The sequence below is a fragment of the Rhinolophus sinicus genome, chromosome 5, assembly GCF_057876585.1.
Source record: "Rhinolophus sinicus isolate RSI-liver-muscle chromosome 5, RSI-T2T, whole genome shotgun sequence".
NCBI classification, from domain to species: domain Eukaryota; kingdom Metazoa; phylum Chordata; class Mammalia; order Chiroptera; family Rhinolophidae; genus Rhinolophus; species Rhinolophus sinicus.
In genome coordinates this window covers 30,366,379-30,383,885 of record NC_142505.1, presented here as the reverse complement: position 1 = coordinate 30,383,885, position 17,507 = coordinate 30,366,379, and the positions used below count along the sequence as shown (strand labels likewise).

Below are 17,507 nucleotides of genomic sequence, written 5' to 3'. Positions count from 1 at the left end.
AACAGTAATGAAAAGACAGCTAACGTGGCTATAATAATATCAGACATAGAATTCAGAACAAGGGAAATTACCAGGGATGAAGGAGGATATTACATAACGGCAAAAGGGTCAATTCATCAAATGACAATCCTAATGTATATGCACCTAATAACAGAACTTCAAAATGTATGGAAGCAAAAACTTACAAAAATGAAGGGAGAGATAGACAATCCACAATTACAAGAAACTTCAGCATAAAACAAGTAAAGAGAAAAATTAGCAATGATACAGATGACCTGAACAATACTATCAATCAACTGAACCTAACTGGACATTTATAGAACACTCAACCTAAGAACAAAATAATACACATTATTTTCAACTGCACTTGAAACATTCATAAAGACAGACCATACTCTGGGCAATATACTATACCTTAACAAACTAAGATAAACTGAAATCATACTAAGTATGTACTCTGGCCGTTGGCCGTAACAAAATTAAACTATAAATCAATAATAGAAAGATGGTTGGAAAATCCCCAAGTATACAGAAATCAAAGTAGATACCGTGTTTCCCTGAAAATAAGATCTAGCCGGACCATTAGCTCTAATGCATCTTTTGGAGCAAAAATTAATATAAGACACGGTCTTATATAAGACCCGGTCTTGTATTAAAATAAGACCGGGTCCTATATTAATTTTTGCTCCAAAAGATGCATTACAGATGATGGGCCAGCTAGGTCTTATTTTTGGGGAAACATGATACTTTAATAGTAAGGTAGAATAAAAGTAGTAAACTAATTCTAAATAACCCATGTAAAGAGGAAATCTCAAGAGGCATTAGAAAATATTTTGAACTTAATGAAAATGAAATTACAACATATCAAAATTTGTGGGATGAAGTTAAGTCAGCCATTAGAGGGCAATTTATCTATTACATTTTCTATCACAAATGAAGTTCTCAAATTAATAATCTTTCACTTAAGAAGCCAGAAAAAGAATAAAATAACCACAAAGCAAGGGAAAGGACAGAAATGACAAAGGGCAGGAATCAATGAAGGTGAAAACAGGAAAGCAACAGAGAAAATTAATAATCCCAATGCTGTTTACTTTGGGGGGAAAAAACAAAAACCACACAATAAAATTGATAATCCTCTAGCCAGAATGACAAAAGAAAAAAAGACAGAAGCAGATTTAGAAATGAAACAGAGGACTATCAGTACAAACCTCAAAGACATGAAAAAGATTAAGGAATAGTATGAAAAATTTTATGCATATAAATTCCACAATTTGGATGACAAGACCAAGTCCTTACTTAAAAGACACAAAAATTACTCAAGAAAAAAATAAGTAACCCAAATAATCCTATAGCTATTTAAAAAAAAGAAAATTAATTCATAGGTAAAAATATTCCAAGAAATAAAACTCCAAACCCAGAGAGTTTCAATGGTGAGTTCTACTAAACATCTCAGGAAGAAATAATACCAATTGGCACATCTACAAAGCAGAAAAGGCAACACTTCCCACTTTATGTTATCATCCTGATACCCAAACCAGGCCAAGATTATTACAAGAAAACTGCAGACTAACATCACTCATCAACATAGACATAGATATCCCTCAACTAAATATTAGCAAATCCAGCAATACATGAAAAGGATAATACATCGCAACCAAGTGGGGTTTATTCTGAAATTACAAGTCTCCTTCAAATAGAATCAACCAATGTAATTCAGCATATTATAGACTAGTTAAGAAAAAAAAATATCATAAGCTCACTGCATTTAACAAAACAACATCTTTTCATGATTAAAAAAACGAAACTCCAGCAGATTAGGAATAGAAGGGAACTTCCTTAACTTGATAAAGGGCATTTACAAAAGTTACAGCTAATATCCTAGTTCATGGTGAAGGACTGAATGCTTTCCCTCTAAGATCAGGAACCCAGAAAGGCTGGCGACTCCGGTCACTCCTATACATTCTTCTATTGGAAGTCCTACTCAGTGAAATAAGCCAAGAAAATGAAATAAAAGGTATGTAGATTGGGAAGGAAGATATAAAACTGTTTTCTATTCATACATAGCATATTGTTTGTGGAGAAAATCACTAGGAATCTATTTTTTAAAATTCTAGAATGAGTTTAGAAAAGTTTCTGAATGCAAGGTCTAGATACAAAAAGTAACTGTATTTCTACATACTATTTCTACATTTCCATTAACTGGAAATCAAATTTAAAAAAACTGTACATTTATTATACAATGCAAAAGAATCAAAGAAAGAGAGAAAAATAAAAGAAAAATGCTTAGGTATAAACCTAACAAAAATTTGCAGGATTCGTATGCTGAAAACTATAAAACACTCGTGAAAGAAATAAAACCTAAAGAAAATGGAGATAACATGTTTATGGATTGGAAAACTCATTATTGCTAAGATGTCAATTTGATCTATAGATTCAATGCAATATTAATCAAAATTCTTAATCAAAAATCCAGCAAGATTCCTTGTAAATATTAACAACCTAAAATTTACATGACTATATTAGAATAGTCAAGGCAATTTTGAAAGAAAAGAACACGGGTGATTGCAAGAATTACTATAAAGCTGCAGTAATCAAGGCAGTGCAGTATGACAAAAGGGAAAGACATATTCATAATAAAGAGTTCAGAAATAAATGCACACAAAAATAATCGATTGACTTTTGACGAAAAGTACAAAAACAATTAAATGGAAATATAATCTTTTCAATAAATGATCCTTGATATCCACATGCCAGAAAATAAACATTGATGTATACTTAACACCTAATACAAAAGCTAACTTAAAAAGGATCATAGATCTAACTGCCAAATCTAAAATTTTAAAACTTATAGAAAGATAGGAAAAAATATATAGGTTGGGCAAAGAATTCCAGGGTATGATACCAAAAGCACAATCCATAAAGTTGATAAATTAAACTTCAAAAAAATGAAGAACTTTTGCTCTGAGGGAAGACACAGTTAAGAGGATAAACAAACAAAGTATAGACTGGAGAAAACATTTGGCAATCACATATGTGACAGATAACATGCATTCATAATCTATAAAGACCTCTCAAAACTCAAAAATAAGAAAATAGTCAACAAAATATGGTCAACTAAACTGTGTTGTGACAACTTATTTGGTACCCATTTGGAAAAACAAAAACACATTACCTCACATATACCTAATTTAACTGCAAGTACATTAACATAAAGCTAAATGTAAAAAGCAAAATAATAAAGCTCTCAAAAATGAATATAGGATATTATTTTTATGACTTAGTTGGGGAAATACTTCTTAAACATCAAAAGCATTAATCATAAAGGAAAATACTGAATACTTTGACTACATGAAAATTAAGACTGCACGTTCAGTGACACCATAGTGAAAAGGCACGTTGGAATGGAAGAAGATATTTGCAACATCCACGGCTCACAAAGGGATCATATCAAGAATATATAAAGAACTGTTGCAAATTAATAAAAAAAAGAGAAAGCTCAAAAGAAAAACTGGCAAGAGATTTAATAAGCACTTCACAAAAGGGGCTATATGAATGTCTAATAAACATATAAAAAGATACTTGACATTACCCTCAAAAAACCTCAAACTTTACAAGTTTAATGAGACAGTACTACATAGCAAACAGAATGGCTAAATGAAGAATTATGACAAAAACTAAGAACCTGGTCCAAGTATGTGGACCAATAAAAATTCTCATACAGTGCTCATGGGACTATACATTTTTTTAATAATATGGCATTCTCTAGTAAGTTAAATATATGCTTAGCATGTATGCCAGAAATTCTATGCCTAGGTATATATACCCTTTAGGAATTCATGCTCATGTAACAGAAGACATGCTTATGAATAGCTGCATTGTTCAAAATACGCAAAAACTGGAAACCCAACTACCCATAAACAGTAGACTACGAATAAACGGTGTATTCAGTGAAATACTATGACTAATCTTTAGCTATCCATATCACAGATACATTTTAAAAACAAGATATTGTCGTACAAAAGAACCCAGACCCAAAAGAATACGTGCGGTCTGATTCATTTAATTAAAAAACTTGTAAAATGAAATTATATATTGCTTAGGGGGAATAATTAAGTGGCAAAATGATAAAACTAAGAAAAGGACTGTTATGAAAGTCAGCTCACTAGCTACACTGTAGGGTGGGAGGAAACAGTCCTGATCACGAAGTGGGCACAGAGGGCACTCCTGAGGTACTAGCAATGTTCCGTTTCTTGATCTGGGTAGTGGATATATTTAAATATTTTATTATATTCCACATATCTTTTACATATTTTAAGCGTGTTATATTTCATAATTTTAAAAAGATTAAAAGATGGAGAAGAAAGTTAGACATTAGAGCTTCATCATTTTTCCAAAATATCAATTTAAATACATCTGAATTAAGAGTTTTGAAAAGCGTATCAGAAATTGGCAGGAGACACGAACTCCGACATGATAGCATAAGAACAGTAGCTTTCTTTGTTGGTTTGGCAAGCTTTGTTTTCCTGAACTACTGAAAATGAAAATTAACAAATCACCTAAAAACTGGAAAAGAAAGCTACTCACATTCTTCGTACGCATGCCCTTCCCACAACCACAAATTTGAGTCCACAAAATAATTAAGAATAAAAACAGAAATTTTATTACCAGAAATTGGTGCAAGGCAGTCTTAAAAAACCCAAACAAAAAAAATTAATGGAATTTAGTTTCTGTGTAAACAAACCCCCAACACCCTCACAGTACATATTTATCTCCCAAACCAATGATAAAAACTTAACATATAGCATTTTGTAACTGACATTTTTTCTCACATATAAAGATAAATGTATTCTAAAATGATTAATTTATTATTTTTTGAGCTTCTACAAGAGAACATGCTTTGGTAAGCAATATACAAATCATTGATTCTCTATGAAAACTACCAAAGAAAAAATGGTACATTACTAGTTTATAATATTTGTATAATTTACATGTTTTATGCAACAAATAATATTACAATATGAAAAAAACACCTCAAGGGTTTGTCACTAATTTTATGGAAAATGTATATATATTTAGCAATTAACCTACCGTTAATGAAATCACTAAATTTCATAGTAGATAATCTAAAATTATGTAATTCAAATAAAACATATTTTCTTTGTGAATACATGATATTGGGTGGGATGGACAAGAAGTTTAGCTTCCTTTCCCAAATCCGACTGTGGCTATTACAGGTACTTTGGCGTACACACGACAACCCATGTATCAGCTATTTGGACTTGTTGCCCCTCTGCTTCTACAGACTGCCGCAGTTCTTGCCACGTGACCCATCTTCAAAGTCAGCAACAGAGGACCTGCCTCACATCAAATCCCTTACTCCCCTTGTTGCCGACTCCAGATTCAGATTTAATAGAGTTCATGTAATTAGGTCAGGTCCATGGAGCTAATGTCACTTTCCTAAAGTCAACTGCAGGAGATTATACAAAATATATAACACACCAGGGGATGAGAATCCCGTGGACCGTCTTAGAGTTCTGTATACTATAAGCTGCAACCTGAAGAATGAACAGAAGTTCAACATGAGGCAAAGGGAGCTGGAGGCAACGTGGGCAAAACTGACATGCTGAGTCAGGAACGAGCATGGAAGAGCAGGGGTGAAAAACACATGTGCCTCGTCTCCCCAGCACTCAGCACAGCAACTGGCTTGAATTTGTCAAGGGAATGAACCAACACACCAAATTATACCAAATTAAGCCAGCAAGTATATACTAAGGGCTTATATACTTATACTAACAAGAGTAACGCTAAGAAATTTCTTGTAATACTAAGCACCTAAGCAGGACTGAGGGTTGACACAACATGGACAGAAAACTAAACTGGATGTTAGTGACCAAATCAAATAAACTGCAAGGGCCTTAGTTTTCCTTTATCTGTAACAGAAATGATTTAGCTATTCCATCACTAAGATCCCTTTTCTAAGGCATGGTTCTTACCCTGAGGCAAATTCTATTTAGAAAGTTTAGAATCTAGGTATTAATTAATGTTGTAATCTAGACATTGCCTATCAGTGGTAACATTAAATAGACAAATCCACAGAGCACCCTATTCTAAATACTGAATTTACTCTCTCCTACAGATTTAGCAGTAATCAGATCCTCCTAGGCTAAGGCTTTCTTGCTTTTCATAAGAGAAAAATAAAACACCAAAATTACATACCAAAACCAGGTTCCATAAAAATAAAAGGAAGTAGAGGTGATGGCATCTATAATTGGGCAATTTTAATTATCAAAAGCAATCCAACTGTTTGCAAAACTAATACATATTATTTCTAGGTCAAAAATACTGCTGGGCGGTAACAGAAAATAGCCATTTCACAAAATATGTAAAGTGTAAATATGAAAACATTCAGTGGAATGTCTGTCAGCTGTTTTAATAAAATGGCTTTTACAGAGCTACGTATATTTTTAACAGGCTATTTCCCTGAGTTGAGATCGAGCTGACAGTCTGGGGAGAACACAGAGACAGAATTCTCAGAAGAGAGTAACAGAGTGGAGGGTGGCACAAGGAGAGAATCCCAGAGAACTGCAGAATATCCCCTCATGTACTCAGCTAAGTATTGCGCAGCACATGTACGTAAGTCTTCTACCTGAGACTGGTGAAAAGAATAATCCAAAATAATTAAAATAGTGTTTCTCAACTTTCTTTTCCTGTCACCCTGACCCAGGAGCATTTTTAAACATTTTTTTTCCCTAATTGACTGACCCTATGGCATTTTAATGTCATGGTGTACCTAACTTGTGCAACTCTGGCCCTTTGGAGGGCCACAAATCATTGTAATATGTAAGATTTATCACACATACATCCTCCCCCAAAACCAATTCTTGCTCAGTTGGAGGTGATGTCACCCACAGTGACAATGTATGGATTAGAGGGAACAATGCCCTGTTCCCACCGGCTAAACTGAAAAATCTCCTCATTCCTAGAGCGCTGGGTAGAGTACTATGGAAAAACTTACCTCAGTAGTACAGAATAATTAGCTATTTTGAAATTAAATAACAACATTTAAGGTAGTAACAAAATTTATAAAATATGGATGTAAAAGGCCATGCACAGTGAAATTACAAAATTTGCTGAGAAATTATGAACGACCTAAATAAATGGAGAGATATAACTTGTTCACGGGTCAGAAGACTCAATATTTTTAAAACATTAATTTTGCCAAGTTGATCTATACAGATCAACCCAATCCCAATTCCTTTTCTATTTCCTAGAAATTGACATGTTGATTCAAAGAACCTAGAAAAGCCAAAACGATTTTGAAAAAGAAGGAAAAATTGGTGATTTCAATACTTACAGTACCATAACAGTGTGGTATTGGCGTTAAGCTAGACAAATACATCAATGGAACATAATATAGTCCATAAATAGATCCTATCTATGGACGACTAATTTTCGATAAAGATGCAAAGGCTATTCAACAAAGAAAAGTAGTATAGGCTTTTAAACAAGTATTTAAACAATTATATATATCCATATATAAAAAAGTGAACTTTGATATTTACCTTGTACCATATACAAATTTTAACTCAAAAATGATTACAGATCTAAATGTGAAATTTAAAGCTACAAAACTTCTAGACGATAGCACGAGAAAAATCTATATGACACTGAGACAGATTGTTTTTAGATATAACACCAAACCAAGATCCATAAAAGAATGTGATAAATTGGACATCATCAAAATTTAAAACTTATGCTTTTCAAAAACACCCTTAAGAGAATGAAAATGCAGTCACAGATTGAAGACTTGTATCCAGAACATACAAAGAGCTCTCAAAACCCAAGAGTAAGAAAAGAATAAGAAAAAGAAACTAGCAAAAACACTTGAAAAGAGGATGTGGTAAAACTGGAATTCTCATATTCAGTTGGTGGGAATGTACCTATAATGGTACAACAAATTTGGAAACAGTTGCAGTCTCTTAAAAAGTTCAACATATACCTACCACATGGTCTGATCATTCTACCCTTAGATATTTACCCAAGAAACAAACACTTGTATACAAATGCTCACAGTAGATTTATTTGTAATAAAGAAAAAAGGGAAACAACTCCAATGTCTATCAATAGTTAGGTGAGTGAAAAAACAAATTTTGTATATTGATACAATGGGATACGACTCAGCAACAGAAAGCAATGAACTATTAATACATGCCACAATATGGATGAATCTCAAAATAATTATGCTGTGTGGAAAAAAGCTAGACAAAAAAGGACATATTGCATAACTCCATTTATACAAAGGTCCAGAAAATACAAATCAGTCTATAGTGACACAAAGGAGATCAGAGGTTAGGGGCAGATGGAGTCTTTTGGGAGTTGAAGGGAATGTTAACTATCTTGATTGTGGTGATAGTTTCATAGGTGTACACACATGTCAAAATTTATGAAATTGTATTTTAAATACATGCAATTTATTGTATGTCAATTATACCTCAATAAAACAAAAAAATTGGCTGAGGTGCCAGCTGAGACCTATCATATCAATTAGTAACTTCAGCTCAGTCTGAAATTTAGGACATAATTTATGACATTTTTGCTTTACTATATAATATCATCTTTATTTACATATAAGTATAAAAATCATCAGGATTATTTTTTCTGAGTATACGAATAAAGATACTTGATTTCTATAAAGAATACCATTATTTATACATACACCAATTTATATATACATTTCCACCACAACTACTTCAAACAGAGAACTTAGAGGATATTTAATCTATTTGGGAAGTTGACAATATATTTAATAATCATAATAAATACAAACATTGTAGAATTTTTGCTTGTCCACTGAAGCAGAATTTTTGTTTAGTTGGTGAGAAGATTCCATTTATTACCAATCAGCAAGATTAAAAATAACCCAAATGCCCTCTAAGAGGGGAACTGGTTAAATAAATTGTTATAAACATACAATTCAAAACTATAATGGCTATAAAAAAGAATGAGTAAGCTCTTTATGGACTGATTCCTAAAATATATTGGGGATGAAAAAAGGTGTAGAACACATATATGCTAAATAGGAAACTGTAACATGAATGGAATACAAAAAAAGTCACCATCAGTTTCTAGGTACAAAACTAGCTGGTTTCCAACTCACAGATACAGACAACAGAATGGTGGCTACCAGAGGGGAAAAGAGGTGGGGGGGAAAAGGGAGAGGGTAACAGGGGTCAAATACAAGGTGAGAGAAGACTAGACTTTGAGTGGGGAGCACACAATAAGAGTATATAGATGTTGTATTACAAAGTTGTACACCTGAAATTTATATAATGTTATTAACCAGTGTTACTCCCAATAAACTTAATTTAAAAAAGCCCAGCTGGTTTCATTAGACAACACCTTCTTTGTATCAGGACTACTACAATAGCCACTGAGTCACAATGACATAGAACATACACTCATTTATAGATCTTGGGGGAAATCTGAACATTAGTGAAGAAAATGTTTAAAATCTGAGGTTGGAATCGAGAAGCACTGGCAAGACTAGAAATGCAGTTTCTAGACATAGAGAAACTCTGGGAATTTTCTCCTGGGGGGAAGCTGAATTGGTTCTCCTTTACCCATCCTTTCCACCTTATGTTAGATGGAAGCCAGCCAGAAGCCGGGTAGGTACACATGGGATGGGGCTTAGCGGGTTGTGAGCTCCAACACTAATTTCTGTTGGTAGCTCAGAAAACCATATACACACATCATTTTAGGACACAGAGTGTACATAATCTCAGATAACTGAGTGAAGAGGTTTTAAGAATTTAGGAACATCAACTGCAAACCAGCAGAAGAGACATATAGTCACGAAAAAGACTAATGTTAAAGATTTAGAGCACATCTTGCTAATTTCCAGAAAAGACTACAGAACTCTGTGAAGGATGAGGGGTGGGTAGAACTCAGGCAACCTTTGTGAATTTAGGGTTTACTACTTTCTGTTAACTGCCAACAATATTTTTACAATAATAACGAAAATTAATGATGTGCTTGTGTGATATGATGTACATATACATGCATAAGTATGTATTTGCCAAGCACTTCACCTGAAAAAAAATCAACATCGCCTCAAAGATCCTAGAAAGTATTTTTGAAAGCTTAAAGATTTTAATGATTTGGAAGACTACTCTGGCAAAACCAATCCCAAAATTATTTTGAATGACAAAGTAGTGCATCTAAATTCAGAAGTCATAAGTAAAACATACATACAATGCAGCGTTGTAAAAAATATTCAGTTATATAATACAGCAAGATATACTGACTAGCTCTTAAATCAATTATTTTGAGTTTAAAAAGGGTCAATCTAGGTCTTTCTCTGTTTTAAACACTAAAGACAGTGTTGGCTAGATTATAATTACCCCTAGTTTGATACTACTTTGATACTACTTTATTTATCCAACCAAAAAATATGGCACTAAGGGAGGCTTGTGTATTTACTCATTTGCAATTCTAAAATTTAACAGCACTTGGCATCATGAAAATTATAATCACATTTGTTATTAGTTTAAAAGGTAGACGTCCTTAGAATGTGGACATAACTTTTAGAAGGAAAAAAATCCATTTCTGAACCATTATTGCTTTATGGCACTATTTGGCAAAAGAAAAAATATTTTTTGCTATCCAATTTACTTTATTTCCCCAGTTACTGTCAAGTCCTACACGGGTTCAAATTCCAGCTATACTGACCCTGGAGACTTTTAACCTTTCTGAGTTTCAGTTTTGGTAGACTGGAAATGTTAACCAACCAATTTTACAAGATTCTTGAGTTAAATCAAGTAACATAAAAAGGTTTAAACATATTACTGTCTCTGGAATAGTAATAATTAATACCAATTTCTATCGCTCTGTATAAAGAAAAACCAATTTCTACTTGTAGAAAATAATTTTCTTATAAAGGCAGACCTTTACTCTGAAATGTGTTACTATTGCAGTTTAAATTATTTGGGGTCCACAACATGGCATTAGTTCGAATAAATCCCAGGGGAAAGCATTTAATTATTATTATTAATATTTTGGTCACATAAATCTAGAAATACAAATAAACCTTCTTGGCAAAGCAGGTCATCCAAGGTCACTTGGAATTTTTAGAGCATCCTAAATTTAGGGTAGGAAAACGTCCTGAAGGCTATTAATGTACCCACCCACATTTTACAACAAAAGAAAACTGAATCTTGAAGAAATTAAATGGATTTGCTCAAGTAGTATAGCTAATAAGGCTAAGAAGGTAACCAGTACTTAGGTCTTTCAAGTTAAATTTCAATTGTTCTTTTCACTGTGTATACCACTCTGTCTTTTTGACTGTTTCATATTTTTGGTTTGTAGCACTTTTTCCACATTCAAGTGACTTTTATTTTTCCAAAAGTTTGCTATTTCAACTGTTTACAGGGTATCAAAAATCTTCTATTAGGTTGCCTATCCAAACAACTATTTCTCCTTTATTCTTTCCTATAAAAATGCTGATTTTCTCCAGATATGGAATATAATCAGTGACGAAATCCTCTATTTTTACCCCAGGGGATGAACCAGGCAATGAATAATGACTGATCTAAGCAAAAAGCTAATCCCATTCTACCTTGGCTGTTGGATTGGTTTAGAGTGGGTTTGTAGCCAACCGAACGCCAGGGGAAGTTTTGTGAGACTCTGGAAAAGAAGTTTTTGTTTATTAAAAAAAGAAAAGAAAGGAAATGTATAGGGAGAGTCTACTTTGCACTTTCTTTGGTTGTTTGAGTACAGGATGCAACAGTAATCTCTCCACCAAGAGGAGAAAGAAAGCCAAGAGTCTCACAGAGAAGCTCATCCAGAGCTCTGACATTACTGTTTTAACCAACCCCCAAATCACCTTGCTCTGGATTAAATTATTATAAAAGGAATAAACCTGTATTTAGCCAGGTAGCCTATTATTTGTGTCCCAAAGCCTCCAAATATACTACTCCACTATTTTCTAGTAAAATTGCCTTATAGTTTCTACAACAGATTTCCTTCTCAGACTAAATAATATGAAGGCATAATATTTTAGAGTTCTGTTAAAAATCAATTACGTGTGTTACTAAGAAAGATGCTTTTTAGAGGTCCACAGTATTCAGAACTTTGGGATATGACTGAAGAAACTAAAATAATAACAATGTTTATTTAACAATATGAAAACAAATCTGAACTCTTAACACACACTAAAAATTTATTAAAAATTTAAGTTTCAAAAAATCAGATGTTATTCTGAACTATGTATTTAAATAAATCTGTTTTAGAAAAACACCACTGTCACACCGACATAAAGCTTAAAAATAGTTTATTACCTATCAAGAGTCAGTGGATTTCATATGACAAAAACAGTGTTTTATTACACACACACACACACACACACACACTTTTTAAAATCCCATAGAGGACAATAGGAACAGAAAAAATTTACCACCTTGAATTAGAAAAACGGCCAAAGATTTAACAAATCTTATAATTACAATAATATTCCCAATTACTGAGTCACAAAAGGCCTAAAAGCAACCACAAAAAATATTTGTCAAAAACCCACGAATCACTGAACACAACAGAAGAGTCACCCTCAAGAAGGGCCTACTGATTTGAAGTACAGTACTAATTTAGTTTTTAGTTCTGCCCCAAGTTGCAGAGCAAGGGAACAAGCTAGGAGATATTAAGAAACGATGGTTATACATATGTAAAAAAAGGAATCTGTAAGTAGAAGCTGAAATTCATAAAAGTTAGTGGGGTCACACACTAGTTATACATACACAATAGCTACCAAGGACATCACAGCAGAATAAACTGATGCTCAAAAATGATTCTGAGTAAACTTTTTAAAATTTAGGATAAATTGATCAATACAGCAGAAAACAGTGTTGTCTATAATGAGACCTTGTTAACAACGGAGGAATTAACCATGGTTAAGTAGGAGTGTAGTCCAAAGTTTCTCACCAAAATAAACTTTGTTAGTACTATTAAAAAACAAACAAACTAGAGTTAAACAGAACAGAAAGCTGTTTTCCTTCTTTTTATAAGTTAAGTCTATACCTATAACTATTTTCTGTCCTAAAAGTAGACTCTCCAGAACAACCCAATTAGATAAAGTGACCATGAACTTCACTTAACCTAAAACAATAAATCCTGACTTAGATGCATGTTTCCAATAAATATAAACTTAAAGGCAACATACATAGGAAGGTTTAAGAAAAAAATGTAGTGATAGCTTTTTGATCACTACCCGATGTTAGAATGAATATTTTAGCCAAAGATTCAAATCTATCTGAATAATCCAACTTTAAAAACTAAGATAAATGCTTTGTATCTACCTAACATTTATTAGTCACAGTGATACTATATGAAAGAACGGTGGAAAGATGAGAGTTCGAGATGAGCTTTCAGGGTTGGGCTTTCTTAGAATTACCAATCATTTCCAGGTCATCTGTTTTAGTGTTGCTATAGTGACTTTATGAATCATGGCCTCCTCCAACCTCCATAATTCAGAGGACTAAATTATGAAAAATGTACTGAAAACATTTGTTTCTAAAATATATACATTAATGAATTTGAAATTATAGTAAATTACATATTTTCAGTCTCAATTTAGTAAATTAAATAAACTATTGGCCACTGGAAAATACAGAAAGAGAGAGGAAATTATCCACATATCCATTCTTTCTAAAATTGTCCCTCATGTTAGTCCTGAATGTTAAATCCACTATACCCTTAAATTTAGAGACTTTTCAAACAATATGTCTTTCTTTGCCTAGAGATTGAAACAGATGAACTCATTCTGTATAATGTTCACCAGGATTATTTACAGTAGGCAAATATGATCTCATAATCAAGTTTAGATATGTTATAAACTTAATAGAAATGTCTTTTATTTTGAATTCACAAAAAAGAACCCTCATCTGAAATGCACACAAGTAACTAACAGTGAGTTGTCAAGATATCTGCAACTTACTTTCAAATGGGATTCAGCAGAAGAAAAAGAAAAAATATATAAAATCTGTGTAAATATGAGAAAGCAAATGTGGCAAAATGTCATCAATGCTATATCTAAGTGGAGAGTATATGGGTATTCAAAGTATTTTTTCAACTTTTCTGTGAATTATTTCAAAGTAACAAGCCAGGGGGGAAAAAGGACCCTCTCTGACTCCTTGTTCTCTTGAATATATGTCCTGTCCCTTCCTTTTTTGCCTCAAGACCCTTCTAATCTCACTTAAAAAAAAAAAAAAAAAAAAAACTGTTACAGAATTGTTATGTCTTTTAAACAAAACTCTTAACTCTAGGAAAGAGTTTTTAAAAGTAGGCTTAAAGGCTGGTATCAGTGAATTAATTGTGTTACCTGAAAGTTAACATCTTCTTTCTTAAATATTAGTGCTCGAACTTCATCAGGATCTCCATTAAATATAGCTTGCACCAGTGATGGCTAAAATATAAGAGAGTAATACAAACATTAATCACAGCACATGGATGATTCTAAAGATATTTCCACACAACTTCTAAATCTAAAATTTTCCTTCCCTATAGCAACAAATATTTGTTTTTTTGATACTGATCAAAAGTTTCACGAAGTCAAATCAGATGAAAATACAGGATTCCTCCTTGGAAAGAATGAGGCCTAATTAAAAAAAGTCAGCTCAGTATGACAAAAATTAGGTGGTATAATAAACACAGATTTTTATTATGTTTTTTATGAGTGCAAGCCTTTTGTTTATATATACGGTAAAAAGAAAGTTTCTGCCGAATACAAGTGTGACATCTCAACATCATCTACTTGTGGGAAGCAACTTGTCCAATAAGCAGTTCCCAGTGAATGCTGAGGTCCAACAGAGAAGGCTTCTTTGAGAATTTCTGTTTGGGACATCAAAATAACTTGCAAAGGTTAGCATTACATGTATAAAGATCTAAATCCAAAGAAAGAAAAGCTGGCAATTGATGAAAATCACCACTATTCAAAGACCAAGAAATACTGCATACCTGAATAACATTGAGAGGCAAACACGTGCATGTCTAAATATAGCAACTTCTTAATTAACGACAGAGCCTCTCTGATAAGGTATCATATTATACTAGTCAAACAAGAAGCCAATGGACAACAGCACTAAAAATAAGATTAAGAATAAAGTCTGATTCTTTTTCCTCTGAAAGTCTTGCATGTAAACACATAAAATTCATTACAGAAAAGGCTGTGCCTTGGCAGTAGTCAACGGTTCCTAAAACGGAGTTCCTCATTCTTATTATTACCTCAGTTTTTAAAACCATAAAATGAAAACAGAAACATGGTTGCCGTAACTACTGTTCTCAGATTATTTTTTTAAGTCTTAAGATATTAAGAAATAGCAAGTAAAGTCTGAAAATTTGTCTAAACATCTGAAAAAGTAAAAATCAGAGATGTGAATTTTACACACAAGTAATATTGCATATTTATACGTCTATATTGTTTTAATTTGGGTTTTCAATGAAACTAGTAGAAATTAATTTATATTTATTTTTAAAAAATAAAATTTGCCCTACTAGTTCAGTAGAATACAGTAAACATATAAACTCTCTTATCTTACCAATACACTTCCAGAAGATGGAGAATGTAGGGATTTATTTTCCTGTGGCAATTTAGAAATGAATTCAGGAGATTCATCTTCTACCTCCTCCAAAACAACAATACACACTCGACTCATTCGCTCTTTTAAAATACTAAATTCCAAGCTCTGTGATAAAAGTCACAGTTGCAAGAGCACAAGTAGTTTTTCCTCCTCTTCTGTACAACACTTAGAATCATTCTCTGAACAGCACAGCTGGTTTTTTAAAGTTAGTAAGTATGACCGGAAAAACTGAAGTTTAAAATTATGACTACAGAACTTACAACTTCTTAAAAACAACAAAATTCTGTTATTTTCTGTTGGGTTATTGCAATACTTAAATTTCACATCAACATGTCAATAACTACAACTGAGTCCAGTACAAGCTCATTTAAAAATATTTTTCCCCTACCAAAATAGTAATATTGCTCTGTGTCTCACAGAAATTGCATAAAAAGATCATTGTTTTGGGTGACAACACCACACAATGCAGAATGAAATGAGAAACAACTGCTGTGACAGAGATAATTACAGCTATACCCCACTCTTGCCTGCAAGGTCATATAGTTACCGGTAGCTGGCTTGCTTATGATTGTAAATAAAAAACAAAATCTCACTATTCTGTTTCCACTTCTAATTTGTCTTCATTTCTTCAGCTTCACTAGTTTAATGCAGAAAAAAAATATATCTAGAGCTCAGCACAAATTCTTAAAATGCAGCTCAAAGGCTGACAATTCTTTCTGTGTTTGGGAAAGAAAAAAAACAACAGTCTGCATTAATAGCCAAGCTGCAGTACATTTACATGCGATGAGTCAGACCCCAAGAGACAATAGGACTCTTGGTACTAGAATATAGCTTGATTAATCCAGGTATCCCACATAATAGAAGGAACACAGATAGCTTTATTCCTATCAATAGCAGAAGGCAGAACATTCATTCTTTCTCCATCAGGCAGTTGTCCGTGGCTGCTCCAGCAAAAGGGCACAGGCACCAGGCAGAAACGGTGTGAGCGGGGAATCCTAATAGAACGGGCAGGCCGCGAAGGAATTAGAAGGCATTTGAGCTCGAATTACTGCTTCAGGCTTTTCATTTAAAAAGAGAGAGAAAAAACCCCCCGTAGTTTATCATTCCAGTGTTTCCTTTGATCTCCACATGAATACAGCTTCCATTAAATAGTCTTCATTCAGAGAAAAAAACAGCAGACTGTGCATCTTCTTTGAGCCAACCAACTACTTTATTCAATCATCTGCTTCTGTGCCAATACAGTTTCCTTCCACTGTGAAAACCGCTACAGTTATCCTTTTCAGTAGATTTCAGATGTTTTCTTGTTCCTCAGATGATCTTGCAAAACGCCACTGACTCCTCCAAATGAGTACGTCCTTAGAAAATATCTATAGAACCTAAGGATCGGCCCCACAGAAGCATTCCAACTGAGGGACAGCCTGAACAGCAAAGACTGCAGAACCGCAGGATGAAATGCCTAGTAATGCTCACATGTTACACTTACCAGAGATCTGAGCTACTGCTGGGGATGTAACTTCCTCTAGCAGGAGAAAAAAATAGTACATTTGGACTGCCTTCACAATTAGAAGGTTCATGCCAGTTCTGTGACTAAGCCAGAACAAACTGAAAAATTCTGTAACTGAAAAATGAGTGTGCTTTTAACATTTTCCACTAAAAGCCACAAGGAAATCTGGTGTACCGCCTCTGCTGACTAACACTGGTTTTAGCAAGTAAACAATGCCAAACAACTTAACTGCTTTTGTATGTTAGAATATGGCAAATGTTTAACCCTATAATGATAGCTGCATTAAGAATGTCTGCAATGAGTTCACGTAAGAGAATTAGAGAGGAAGGAGAAATATTTTATGATAATATAAAAACCATGAACCTAAGGTTTTAGTC

At 33.3% G+C, this 17,507-nt stretch overlaps 1 protein-coding gene across 10 annotated transcripts in view; it reads right to left on the bottom strand.

The window, feature by feature from the left end:
* ANKRD28 (ankyrin repeat domain 28) overlaps positions 1-17,507 on the bottom strand; it is a 149,671-nt gene that overhangs the window by 79,652 nt on the left and 52,512 nt on the right. For 4 of the 10 annotated variants that reach the window (XM_019725988.3, XM_074312813.2, XM_019725990.3 and 1 more), the window contains one exon: positions 14,369-14,452. The exons of 2 other annotated variants lie outside the window; for them this stretch is intronic. In XM_019725988.3, coding sequence (XP_019581547.1) covers positions 14,369-14,452 — 84 coding nt within the window. Of the gene's footprint in view, positions 1-14,368; positions 14,453-15,584; positions 17,093-17,507 lie in introns of those variants that run through there. 4 more of the 10 variants (XR_012489658.2, XM_019725986.3, XM_019725987.3 and 1 more) reach the window with 3 other exon arrangements.